The sequence below is a fragment of the Oncorhynchus gorbuscha genome, linkage group LG13, assembly GCF_021184085.1.
Source record: "Oncorhynchus gorbuscha isolate QuinsamMale2020 ecotype Even-year linkage group LG13, OgorEven_v1.0, whole genome shotgun sequence".
Classification (NCBI taxonomy): domain Eukaryota; kingdom Metazoa; phylum Chordata; class Actinopteri; order Salmoniformes; family Salmonidae; genus Oncorhynchus; species Oncorhynchus gorbuscha.
Window position 1 is genome coordinate 53,941,414 of NC_060185.1, and position 12,867 is coordinate 53,954,280.

A 12,867-nucleotide genomic window follows, 5' to 3' on the forward strand; every position below is an offset into this window, starting at 1 on the left:
GCCAAGGCAGGATACTCTGAGCGCAGCCCTATCCAGAAATCTGGCAGTGGCTTCTGATTTAAATTCAATTTTCACAAAACCGCTTGTTGCAATTTCGATGAGGCTCTCTTGTTCAAATATCGGTAAGTGGACTGGAGGCAGGACAAGAAAGGGATAACGAATCCAGTTGTATTTGTTGTCCGTTTCGGGAGAGTGAAATCAAATAAAATTCTATTAGTCACACACGCCGAATCCAACCTTACAGTGAAATGCTTACTTACGAGCCCTTAACCAACAATGCAGTTTCAAAACAATACAGATAAGAGATAAAAGTAACAGCAGTGAAATAACAATAGTGAGACTTTATACAAGTGGGTACCGATACAGAGTCAATGTACCGGTTAGTTGAGGGAATATGTACATGTAGTTGGTGTAATTAAAGTGACTATGCATAGATGACAACAGTGAGTAGCAGTGGTGTAAAGAGGGGGACACTGCAAATAGTCTGGGTAACCATTTGACTAGATTTTTAGGAGTCTTATGGCTTGAGGGTAGAAACTGTTTAGAATCCTCTTGTACCTAGACTTGGCGTTCTGGTACTGCTTGCCGTGCGGTAGCAGATAGAACAGTCTATGACTAGGGTGGCTGGAGTCTTTGAAAAATTGTAGGACCTTTCTCTGACACCACCTGGTGTACAGAGGTCCTGGATGGCAGGAAGCTTTGCCCCAGTGATTTCCTGGACCTTTCGCACTACCCTCTGTAGTTGCTTGCAGTCGGAGTCAGAGCAGTTGCTGTACCGGGCAGTGATACAACCAGTCAGGATGCTCTCGATGGTACAGCTGTAGGACCTTTTGAGGATCTGAGGACCCATGCCAAAACTTTTTCAGTTTCCTGAGGGGGAATAGGCTTTGTCGTGCCCTCTTCACGATAGTCTTGGTGTGTTTGGACCATGTTAGTTTGTTGGTGATGTGGACATCAAGGAACTTGAAGCTCTCAGCTTGCTCCACTACAGCACCGTCGATGAGAATTGGGGCGTGCATCCCTGAGGGGCCCCTGTGTTGAGGATCAACGTGGCAGATGTGTGGGTTGGCCCGCCAGGAAGTCCAAGATCCAGTTGTAGAGGGAGGTGTTTAGTCCCAGGGACCTTAGCTTATTGATGAGCTTTGTGGGCACTATGGTATTGAACGCTGAGCTGTAATCAATGAATAGTATTCTCACATAGGTGTTCCTTTTGTCCAGGTGAGAAATGGCAATGTGGAGTGCAATGGAGATTGCATCATCTGTGGATCTGTTGTGGTGGTATGCAAATTGGAGTGGGTCTAGAGTTTCTGGGATGATGGTGTTGATGTGAGTCATGACCATCCTTTCAAGGCATTTCATGGCTACAGACGTGAGTGCTACGGGTCGGTAGTTGTTTAGGCAGGTTACCTTAGTGTTCTTGAGCACAGGGACTATGGTGGTCTGCTTAAAACATGTTGGTATTACAGACTCGGACAGGCAGTGGTTGAAAATGTCAGTGAAGGCACTGGCCAGTTGGTCAGCGCATACTCTCAGTATACGTCCCGGAAATCCATCTGGCCCTGCGGCCTTGTGAATGTTGACCTGTTTGAAGGACTTACTTGCATCGGCTGCGGTAAAGCGTGATCACACAGTCTTCCCGAACAGCTGGTGCTCTCATTCATTTTTCAGTGTTATTTCCCTCGTAGCAAGCATAGAAGTAGTTTCGCTCGTCTGGTAGGCTCGTGTCACTGGGAAGCTCTGTAATGGTTCGCAAGCCCTGCCACATCCGACGAGGGTCAAAGCCGCCGTAGTATGATTCGATCTTAGCCCTGTATTGACGCTTTGCCTGTTTGATGGTTCGTTGTGGGGCATAGCGGGATTTCTTATAAGCTTCCGGCTGGGTTAGACTCCCGCTCCTTGAAAGCGGCAGCTCTAGCCTTTAGCTCAGTGCGGATGCTGCCTGTAATCCATGGCTTCTGGTTGGGGTATGTACGTACAGTCACTGTGGGTACGACGTCATCAATGCACTTATGAAGCCAATGACAGATGTGGTGTACTCTTCAATGCCAACGGAGGAATCCTGGAACATATTCCAGTCTGTGCTAGCAAAACAGTCCTGTAGCTTAGCATTTGTATTTCATATACCTTTGACTATTGGATGTTCTTATAGGCACTATAGTATTGCCAGTGTAACAGTATAGCTTCCGTCCCTCTCCTCGCCCCTACCTGGGCTCAACCCAGGAACATATCGACAACAGCCACACAGCGTTACCCATCGCTTCACAAAAGCCTTGCGGCGCAAGGGGAATAACTACTCCAAATCTAAAAGCGAGTGACGTTTGTAACAGTATTAGCGCACACCCAGCTAACTAGCTAGCCATTTCACATTGGTTACACCAGCCATTCGGCTGATAGGCTTGAAGTCATAAACAGCGCTGTGCTTGCGAAGAGCTGCTGGCAAAACTCACGAAAGTGCTGTTTGAATGAATGATTTCGGGCGTGCTAGTCAGACTGCTCTATCAAATCAGACTTAATTATAACATAACACACAGAAATACGAGCCTTTGGTCATTAATATGGTCGAATCTGGAAACTATCATTTCGAAAACAAAACGTTTATGATTTCAGTGAAATACGGAGGAACCGTTCGGTATTTTATCTAACGGGTGGCATCCCTAAGTCTAAATTTTCTTGTGACATTGCACAACCTTCAATGTTATGTCATAATTACGTAAAATTCTGGCAAATTAGTTCACAATGAGCCAGGCAGCCCAAACTGCTGCATATACCCTGACTCTGCGTCCAATGAACGCAAGAGAAATGACACAATTTCACCTGGTTAATATTGCCTGCTAAACTGGATTAGTAGTTATAACTAGTGATTATGATTGATTGTTTTTGTGAGATTTTGAGTGAAAACCTCCTTCCATCAGCAAGGGCATTGAAGATGAAACGTGGCTGGGTCTTTCAGCATGACAATGATTCCAAACACACTGCCCGGGCAACGAAGGAGTGGCTTCGTTAAGAAGCATTTCAAGGTCCTGGAGTGGCCTAGCCAGTCTCCAGATCTCAACCCCATAGAGAATCTTTTGAGGGAGTTTCCAAGTTCGTGTTGCCCAGCAACAGCCCCAAAACATCACTGATCTAGAGGTGATCTGCATGGAGGAGTGGGCCAAAATACTAGCAACAGTGTGTGAAAAACTTGTGAAGACTTACAGAAAACGTTTGACCTCTGTCATTGCCAACAAAGGGTATATAACAAAGTATTGAGAAACTTTTGTTATTGACCAAATACTTATTTTCCACCATAATTTGCAAATAAATTAATTAAAAATCCTACAATGTGATTTTCTGGATTTTTTTTCTCATTTTGTCTGTCATAGTTGAAGTGTACCGATGATGAAAATTACAGGCCTCTTTCATCTTTTTAAGTGGGAGAACTTGCACAATTGGTGGCTGACTAAATACTTTTTTGCCCCACTGTATGTTAATGTGATTTTGATGTCTATGTACTGTTACAGTGAAGAGGAAGAAAGCCATCCTGTCAGACAGTGAAGGTGAGGAGGACAAGGCTGACGAACCAGGTAATATGACAGACCGGCAGTTGGGCATGTGCAGTTGGGTGGCTCTAGTCAAAAGTAATGTACTGAATGGGGAATAGGTTGCCATTTATGAGGCACACCTTATCTTGAAGTCTGATGGTTAGCTAGTGTGTGGCGATTAAGGCTGCATCTTAAATTACCCTCTGTTTTCTACGTAGTGTGTTAGGTGTGTGTTTTTATTTATTGACATACTCTGTTGGCTGGGTCTCCATTGTAAAAGTGGTCTTCTGACCTCAGTTGGACTTCATGGTTAAATCATGTGAAATAGTTTTTGTCAGAGCCGTGGGGCTGAGGATGATAATAATGGTGGTGACTCTTCCTCAGTGGTGAAGAAGAGCCGCGCCGTGTCTGATGATGACAACTCCGACAGTGACGCAGGCTCGGAGGCGCCCGACAAAACCATGGCCAAACTGCGGGAACTGGGATCAGAAAGCGAAGACGAGGATGATGGACAGAAGGTGGAAGGAGGGAAGAAGGACGAGAAAACACTGTTTGGTAGCGACAGCGATTCAGGCGATGAGGAAGAGTAAGTATTCCGATCCCCCTCTCCCCCACACACACTCCTTTTTAGTTTGAGTTATGATTTTCCTTACACAAATTACATTTTTGTTTACTTTCGTTTTTATCCGATTTGAGATTCTTTCTGTCATGAAAGTAGTAGTATTTTTATTGTGGAACTTGACATAAATCCAATCAAATGCATTTGTGAACACTGGGTGTAGACTAACAGTGAAATGATTCCTTATGGGTCCCTTTCCAACAATAGAGTTAGAGATAGATTGATATTGAAATGGTGACAAAAGGAATAAATACTTAGTGAATAACAATGAGTAAAAGTAAGTTACAATTGCCGGGTCAATGTGCTGTGGTTTGAAGTAGCTATGTACAGTGCATTTGGAAAGTATTCAGACCCCTTGGCATTTACATTACAGCCTTTTTCTAAAATGGATGATTCCCCCCCCCCCCCTCATCAATCTACCAACAATGCCCCATAATGACAAAGCAAAAACAGAAAAAAAAGTTTTATTTTTTAAATAAATTAAACTGAAATATTACATTTACATAACTATTCAGACTCTTTACTCAGTACTTTGTTGAAGCACCTTTTGGCAGCGATTACAGCCTTGAGTCTTATTGGGTATGACGCTACAAGCTTGGCACAACTGTATTTGAGAAGTTTCTCCCATTCTTTTCTGCAGATCTTCTCAAGCTCTGTCAGGTTGGATGGGGAGGGTCACTGCACAGCTATTTTTTAGGTCTCTCCAGAGATGTTCGAACAGGTCCTGGCTCAGGCTGGGCCACTCAAGGACTTTGAGACTTGTTCCCAAGCCACTCCTGTGTAGTCTTGGCTGTGTGCTTAAGGTCGTTCTATTGGAAGGTGAACCTTCGCCTCAATCCTGACTAGTTCCCCCAGTCACTGCCGCGATAAAACATCCCCACAGCATGATGCTGCCGCCACCGTGCTTCACCGTAGGGATAGTGCCAGGTTTCCTCCAGACGTGGCGCTTGGCATTCAGGCCAAAGAGTTCAATGTTGGTTTCACCAGACCAGATAATCTTGTTTCTCATGGTCTGAGAGTCCTTTAGGTGCCTTTTGCCAAAAACTCCAAGCAGGCTGTCATGTGCTTTTTACTGAGGAGTGGCTTCTGTCTGGCCACTCTACCATAAAAGCCTGATTGGTGGAGTGCTGCAGAGATGCTTGTCCTTCTGGGAGGTTCTCCCATCTCCGTAGAGCTGAAGCTCTGTCAGAGTGACTATCGGGTTCTTGGTCACCCCGCTGACCAAGGCCCTTCTCCCCGATTATTCCGTTTGGCCGAGCGGCCAGCTCTTGGAAGAGGCTTGGTGGTTCCAAACTTCCTCCATTTAAGAATGATGGAGGCCACTGTGTTCTTGGGGACCTTCAATGCTGCAGACATTTTTCGGTACCCTTCCTCAGATCTGTGACACAATCCTGTCTCGGAGCTCTACGGACAATTCCTTGGACCTCATGGCTTGATTTTTGCTCTTACATGCACCGTCAACTGTGGGACGTTATATAGACAGGTGGGCCTTTCCAAATCATGTCCAATAAATGTTATTTACCCCCGGTGGACACCAATCAAGTTGTAGAAACACCTCAAGGATGATCAATGGAAACAGGATGCACCTAAACTTAAGTCTCATAGCAAAGGTTCTGAATACTGTTTTTGCTTTGTCATTGTGGGGTATTGTGTGTGGAATGATGAGGAAAAAATGTATTTAGTCCATTTTCGAATGAGGCTGTAACGTAACAAAATGTGGAAAAGTGAAAGGGTCTGAATACTTTCCGTATGTACTGAAAGGATGTGTGTGTTGTAGTCAGTATGGTATGCTCTCTCTCGAATAGGAAAATGATTGCAGACATTTTTGGTGACTCTGGCGATGAAGAGGGGGAAGAGTTTACGGTGAGTTGTACAAATCAAATTTTATTCGACACATGCTTCATGAACAACAGTGAAATGCTTACTTATGATATCTTCCCATCAATGCAGAGAGAAAGAAAATAGAGAAATAATAGCAAAGTCATTATATACACAGTGAGTAAAGATAACTTGGCTATATACATGGGGTCCCAGTACCAAGTCCATGTGCAGGGGTGTGAGGTAGATACAGTGCCTTCCAAAAGTAGTCAAACTCCTTGACATTTTGTTGTTACAAAATGGGATTAAAATGGATAGATTTATTTATTTTGAATCTACACAAAATACTCTGACGAAGTGAAAGAAATTATATATTTTTAAAGAATATTGAGAAATAAAACACAAATATACAGTATCTCTTAGTCTCTTAGAGCTTTGCACACCTGGATTGTACAATATTTGCCTGTTTTGTTTCTTAAAACTCTTATTGTTGATCATTGCTAGACAGCCATGTTCAAGTCTTGCCATAGATTTTCAAACCAATTCAAGTCAAAACGGTAACTATACCACTCAGGAACATTTGTCATCTTGGTAAGAAACTCCAGTGTAAATTTGGCCTTGTGTTTTAGGTTATTGTCCTGCTAAAAGGTGAATTTGTCTCCCAGTGTCTGTTGGAAAGCAGACTGAACTATTTATTTTTTGTAGGATTTTGCCTGTGCTTAGCTCTATAATGTTTATTTTCATCCCCCTTAAAAAACTCCCTAGTCCTTGCCGATGAAGAGCATACCCATAACATGATGCAGCCACCACCATGCTTGAAAGTATGTAGATTGGTATTCAGTGATGTTGTTAGATTTGCCCCGAACATAATGCTTTGTATTCATGACAAAACGTCTTTGTAGTGACTGGGTGTATTGATACACCATCCAAAGTATAATTTATAACTGACATGCACTGTCAACTGTGGGAATTTGTATATAGACAGGTGTGCCTTTCCAAATCCAATTCATAGAATTTACCACAGGTAGACACCAATCAAGTTGTAGAAACTTCTCAAGGATTATCAACGGAAACAGGGTGCACCTGAGTAAAAAGAGTCTGAATATTTATGTGAATAAGGTATTTCTGTTTTTAGTTAATAAATGGGCAAAAGTGTGTTAAAAAAATGTTTTTGCTTCGTCATTATGGGGTATTGTGTGAAGATTGAGTTTTATTTTAATCCATTTTAGAATAAGGCTGTAAGGTAACAAAAAGTGAAGTGGTCTGAATACTATCCCGAATGCACAGTAAGTTTGGTAGAAGATTGCAGCCTTTAAAAAAAAATCCTTTAAAAACACTTAGAATTCATTTGTTGCCAGCCTGGGATCATGCATTCCCCATAAAACACATTTACCCAAGAACCTTTATATTATTCAGTAACATCAAATACCGCCATAACGTAAAAAATTTGAAAAACACAGTGAACACAGTCCTTTCAGATCTATGAACACCAAGGGTCGGTTTCCCAATCATAGACCAAGTTTAATGTGTCTGGGAAACCGCCCCCAAAGGTTTAGGGACTCTCGGGAATTGTCTAAACACCGAAACTATAGCGCATCTGATTCAAATTCCCTGCGGCTGACGTTGTTGTTTCTGCACCAATATAGGGTTTCAATCAGGAGGATCTGGAGGGGGATAAGAGCCAATCTCAGGCCTCTGCGAAGAAAGGAATGGCAGATGACTCTGACTCTGATGAGGGCGTGGACAGGGGTGGTGGCCAAGAGTGAGTATCTCATGTATCTCAATGTTTTCAATCAGTCAATTTCCACTTGCCACTATACTTTCATTCTATAGTGGAGGCATGGCTGACTCTGTTTCTATTCAGCACCAGTTTCATGTCGGACTTCGACGTGATGCTGGCTCGTAAGAAGGCCCAGAGCGGGAAGCGCCGACGGAACCGGGACGGGGGAACATTCATCAGTGACGCTGATGACGTGGTCAGCGCTATGATCACCAAGATGACAGAAGCTGCAGAGGTGATGTTCTGGCCCCAAAATGTGTGTTCTGTCATAAGTCTTCACAATTCTGGTGTGGGTGTACCATTCTATGTGATTTACAGGAGGACAGAACACTGAACGCTCAGAAGAAGCCAGCGTTAAAAAAGCTGACCCTCCTCCCCACTGTAGTTATGCACCTAAAAAAGTGAGTCTATCCATGGCTCTCAATACTACCACAAGCCTAGTCTATAGACACTGAGTGTAGAAAACATTCGCAACACTGGCTCTTTCCATGACAGACTGACCAGGTGAAAGCTATGATCCTTTATCGATGTCACTTGTTAATTCCACCTCAATCTGTAGATCAGGGGTTCTTAAATGTTTTCAGCCTGGAACCCATATGAGAAATTCTCATCATTTCCTGAGACCCAAGCTTAGGAACGTATTAAACTATACGTAAATATTGGTACATTTCATTGCCCTTATGCCTAAAACAAATGCAATGTAGCCAAAAATGAATAACAATTAAATTAAATAGCCATATCCAATAGCTTTTCATGTTTATTTTCCCCCATTTAAAAACTCTTACATATCAGTCTGGGTTGGAACTGTTGCTGTTAAAATTCAATAAATAATTTAAATTCTGAACTGGAACAAACTGATTGATCACAGATACATAACAGAACTGACACATGGGCTTTTTGATAGTGCAACTGTAAGTAAATGATCAGGCTTACTGTACATCTTACTGTAGAAATTATTATCGAAAAAAAGTTTAGGTTGGAGCTGTTGCTGTTAAAATAGAAGTCGTCAGTTTTATTCTGAACTGGAACTGATTGATCCAGGCTGTATCACATCCTGACGCGATTGGGAGTCCCACAGGCGGCACGCAATTATCCCAGCATTGACCAGGTTTGGCCGCCATAGGCCATCATTGTAAATAAGAAATAGTTCTTAACTGACTCTCAGGCAGGCAGGAGACGGCTTCTTGCTGCAGATGAGCAACCCAGAACTGTGTGTGCATTTGTCTCAAAAAGTATCTGGCTTCAATCAGTTTATTCCAGTTCAGAATAAAAATGATGACTTTAACAGCAACAGTTCCAACGGAGACTAGTTTTCAACAATAATTTATATAGTAAAATGTACAGTAGGCCTGAATTTTTAATCTACATCTGTACTGTTACTTAGGGTTGCACTTATCAGTAGCTAGTTAGCTTGCTTTGGCTAACGTTAGCTATTAGCTGTGTACAAGGCCAGGGGATTGTTTTAAAGAGAAACTCTCATATACTACTATGAGAGTTATTATTCCCTTATTTCTGCTTATAACCTGTTTATAGAATTACAATGCCCTGCTAGCTGACTGACTTTTCCACTGTGGAAGCACTTTCCTGAAGCATTCTGTGCCCGGTTCTGAAATAATTCCCTGGGTACACCGTCACGCTGTGGATGTTTGGTCAGGACATGTCGTTATAGGAATTTGTTCATTTTGATTGACTCATTACTAAGCGCTTCCCCGAACAAAAAACATTGAGGGAGCTTCTCGTTATTTCTCGAAGTTTGTGTGAAAGAGGGAGAAACTCATCGGTGTTTTGGCTTTTCATGACGATTGAGCTCACTCAGAACTTGTGGCTAGCATGACACTATTTGATGGCGAGTCTGTGGCTGACAGCGCATCGTCTACTGCTGAACCACAACGCTGCAGCGTGTGTCGCGGAGTGATCTTGAACAAAACTGCAGAAAAAAGACCAGGGCATCTCCCTATCGCGCAGCTGCCAAACTGGGCAGAGACCGCAGTTGCACTTGGCCAAATCAATTCCAATAATTCATTAAATAATCATACATTTACTCTGACACATCACAACCCACCATTAACATACTTTAAGAAAGTCTGGTGTAGTTGAAGGGGAGGAGACGGGTTAAACACTGATTTTTAAGCCTCGAGACAATTGAGACATAGATTGTGTATATGTGCCATTCAGAGGTTGAATGGGAAGACAAAATATTAAAGTGCCTTTGAACGTGGTATGTTCCAGGCGCACCTGTTTGAGTGTGTCAAGAACTGCAATGCTGCTGTGTTTTCCATGCCCACAGTTTCCTGTTGGTGTCAAGACTAGCCCACCACCCAAAGGACATCTAGCTTTAGATACCTTGTAGAGTCCATTCCCAGATGAATTGAGGCTGTTCTGAGGGGAAAGGGGGCGGTGCAACTCAATATTTGGAAGGTGTTCCTAATGTTTTGTACACTGTGTGTGTGTGTGTGTGTGTGTATTACAGGAGGTTCGTGGCACCTTTTAATTAGGGAGGATGGGCTCGTGGTAATGGCTGCAGCAGACTGAGTAGAATAAAATCAGTAAATCAGAAGCGTAGTTTGATGCCATTACATTCATTCCGTTCCAGCCATTCTTATGAGCCATCTCCCCCCTCAGCAACCTCCACTGGTGTGTACAGTACCAGTCAAAAGTTTGGACACACCTACTCATTCAAGGGTTTTTATTTTCTAGATTGTAGAATAATAATGAAGACATAAACAATTAAATAACACATATGGAATCATGTAGTAACCAAAAAAGTGTTTCAAAATCTAAATATATTTTGTTTTGTATTCTTCAAAGAAGCCACCCTTTGCCTTGATGACAGCTTTGCACACTTGATATTCTCTCAACCAGCTTCATGAGGAATGCTTCAACAGTCTTGAAGGAGTTCCCTCATATGCTGAGCACTTGTTGGCTGCTTTTCTTTCACTCTGCGGTTCAACTCATCTCAAACCATCACAATAGGGTTGAGGTCGGTTGATTGTGGAGGCCAGGTGATCTGATGCAGCACTCATCACTCTCCTTGGTCAAATAGCCCTTACGCAGCCTGGAGGTGTGTTGGGTCATTGTCCTGTTGAGTCACTGACCATCACACCTCTTCCTCCATGCTTCATGGTGTGAACCACACGTACAGAGATAATCCGTTCACCTACCCTGCGTCTCACAAAGACACGGCGGTTGGAAGCAAAAATCTCAAATTTGGACTCATTTCCACCCGTCTAATGTCCATTGCTTGTGTTTCTTGACCCAAGCAAGTCTTCTTCTTATCGGTGTCCTTTAGTAGTGGTTTCTTTGCAACAATTCGGCCATGTTAACTCTAATTAACTTATCCTCTAGAGTAGAGGTAAAGCTGGGTCTTCCTTTCCTGTGGCAGTCCACATGAGCCCCAGTTTCACCATAGCGCTTGGTTTTTAAAACTGTTCTTGCAGAAACTTTCAAAGTTCTTGACATTTTTCAGATTGACTGACCATGTCTTTAAGTAATGATGGGCTGTCGTTTCTCTTTGCTTATTTGGACTGATCTTGCCATAATGTGGACTTGGTAAAACACCATCTTCTGTATACCACCCCTACCATGTCACAACACAACTGATTGGCTCAAATACATTATGAAGTAAAGAAATTACACAAATTAATTTTTAACAAGGCACACCTGTTAATTGAAATCCATTCCAGGTGGACTACCTCATGAAGCTGGTTGAGAGAATTCCAAGAGTGTGCAAAGCTGTAATCCAAGGCAAACGGTGGCTACTTGAAGAATCTCAAATATAAAATATATTTTGATTCGTGTAATACTTTCTTACTACATGATTCCATATACCTGTTTAATAGTTTGACTTCACTATTATTCTTCAATGTAGAAAATACAAAAAATAAAAGAACCCCTTTTGACTGGTGGTGTGTGTGTATACACATACAGTGCATTCGTAAAGTATTCAAACCCCTTGACTTTTTCCACATTTTGTTACGTTAGAGCCTTATTCTAAAACTGATTAAATTGTTTTCCCCCTCAAATCTACACACCATACCCCATGATGACAAAGCAAAAACAGGTTTTTAGAAATATTTTATAAAAAATATATAAGTATTCAGACCCTTAACTCAGTACTTTGTTGAAGAACCTTTGGCAGCGATTACAGCCTCGAGTCTTCTTCGGTATAACATTACAAGCATGACACACCTGTAATTGGGGAGTTTCTCCCATTCTTCTCTGCAGATCTTCTCAAGCTCTGTCAGGTTGGATGGGGAGTGTCGCTGCACAGCTATTTTTAGTTATTTCCAGAGATGTTCGATCAGGTTCAAGTCCTGCCTGGCTCGGCCACTCAAGGACATTCCGAGACTTGTCCCGAAGCCATTCCTGCATTGTCTTGGCTGTGTGCTTAGGGATGTTGTCCTGTAGGAAGGTGAACCTTTGCCCCAGTCTGAGATCTTGTGCGCTCTGGAGCAGGTTTTCATCAAAGACCTCTCTACTTAGCTCCGTTCATCCTTCCCTCCATCCTGACTAGTCTCCCAGTCCCTGCCGCTGATTAACATCCCCACAGCATGATGCTGCCACCTTTGCTTCATTGTAGGGATGGTGCCAGGTTTCATCCAGACATGACGCATGTCATTCAGGCCATAGAGTTAAATCTTGGCTTCATCAGACCAGTTAATCTGGTTTCTAATGTTCTGAGAGTCTTTAGGTGCGTTTTGGCATACTCCAAGTGGGACATTTTTGTGTACCCTTCCTCCAATCTGTGCCTCGACACAATCTTGTCTCAGAGCTCAACTGACAATTCCTTCGACCTCATGGCTTGGTTTTTGCTCTGACATGCACTGTCAACTGTGGGACCTAATACAGACAGGTGTGTGCCTTTCCAAATCATGTCCAATCAATTGAATTTATCACAGGTGGACTCCAATCAAGTTGTGGAAACAGGATGCATCTGAGCTCAACTTCAAGTCTCATAGCAAAGGGTTTGAATACTTATGTAAATAAGGTATTTATGTTTTTTATTTAATGTTCAACTATTTCTTTTAAAAAAAAGAAACATTTTTGCCTTGTAGATTGTTTAATACATTTTTGAATAATGCTGTAATGTAACAAAATGTGGAAAAAGTCAAGGGGTCTGAATACTTTCT

General features: G+C 42.5%; 1 protein-coding gene across 5 annotated transcripts in view; it reads left to right on the forward strand.

Moving 5' to 3' along the window:
* The window catches only part of LOC123993163 (protein IWS1 homolog), a 30,651-nt gene that overhangs the window by 5,631 nt on the left and 12,153 nt on the right, over positions 1-12,867 (forward strand). For all 5 annotated transcript variants that reach the window (XM_046295016.1, XM_046295015.1, XM_046295017.1 and 2 more), the window contains 6 exons: positions 3,501-3,563; positions 3,906-4,107; positions 5,946-6,003; positions 7,605-7,720; positions 7,823-7,973; positions 8,057-8,139. In XM_046295016.1, the coding sequence (XP_046150972.1) occupies positions 3,501-3,563; positions 3,906-4,107; positions 5,946-6,003; positions 7,605-7,720; positions 7,823-7,973; positions 8,057-8,139 (673 nt within the window). The remainder of the gene's footprint in view (positions 1-3,500; positions 3,564-3,905; positions 4,108-5,945; positions 6,004-7,604; positions 7,721-7,822; positions 7,974-8,056; positions 8,140-12,867) is intronic.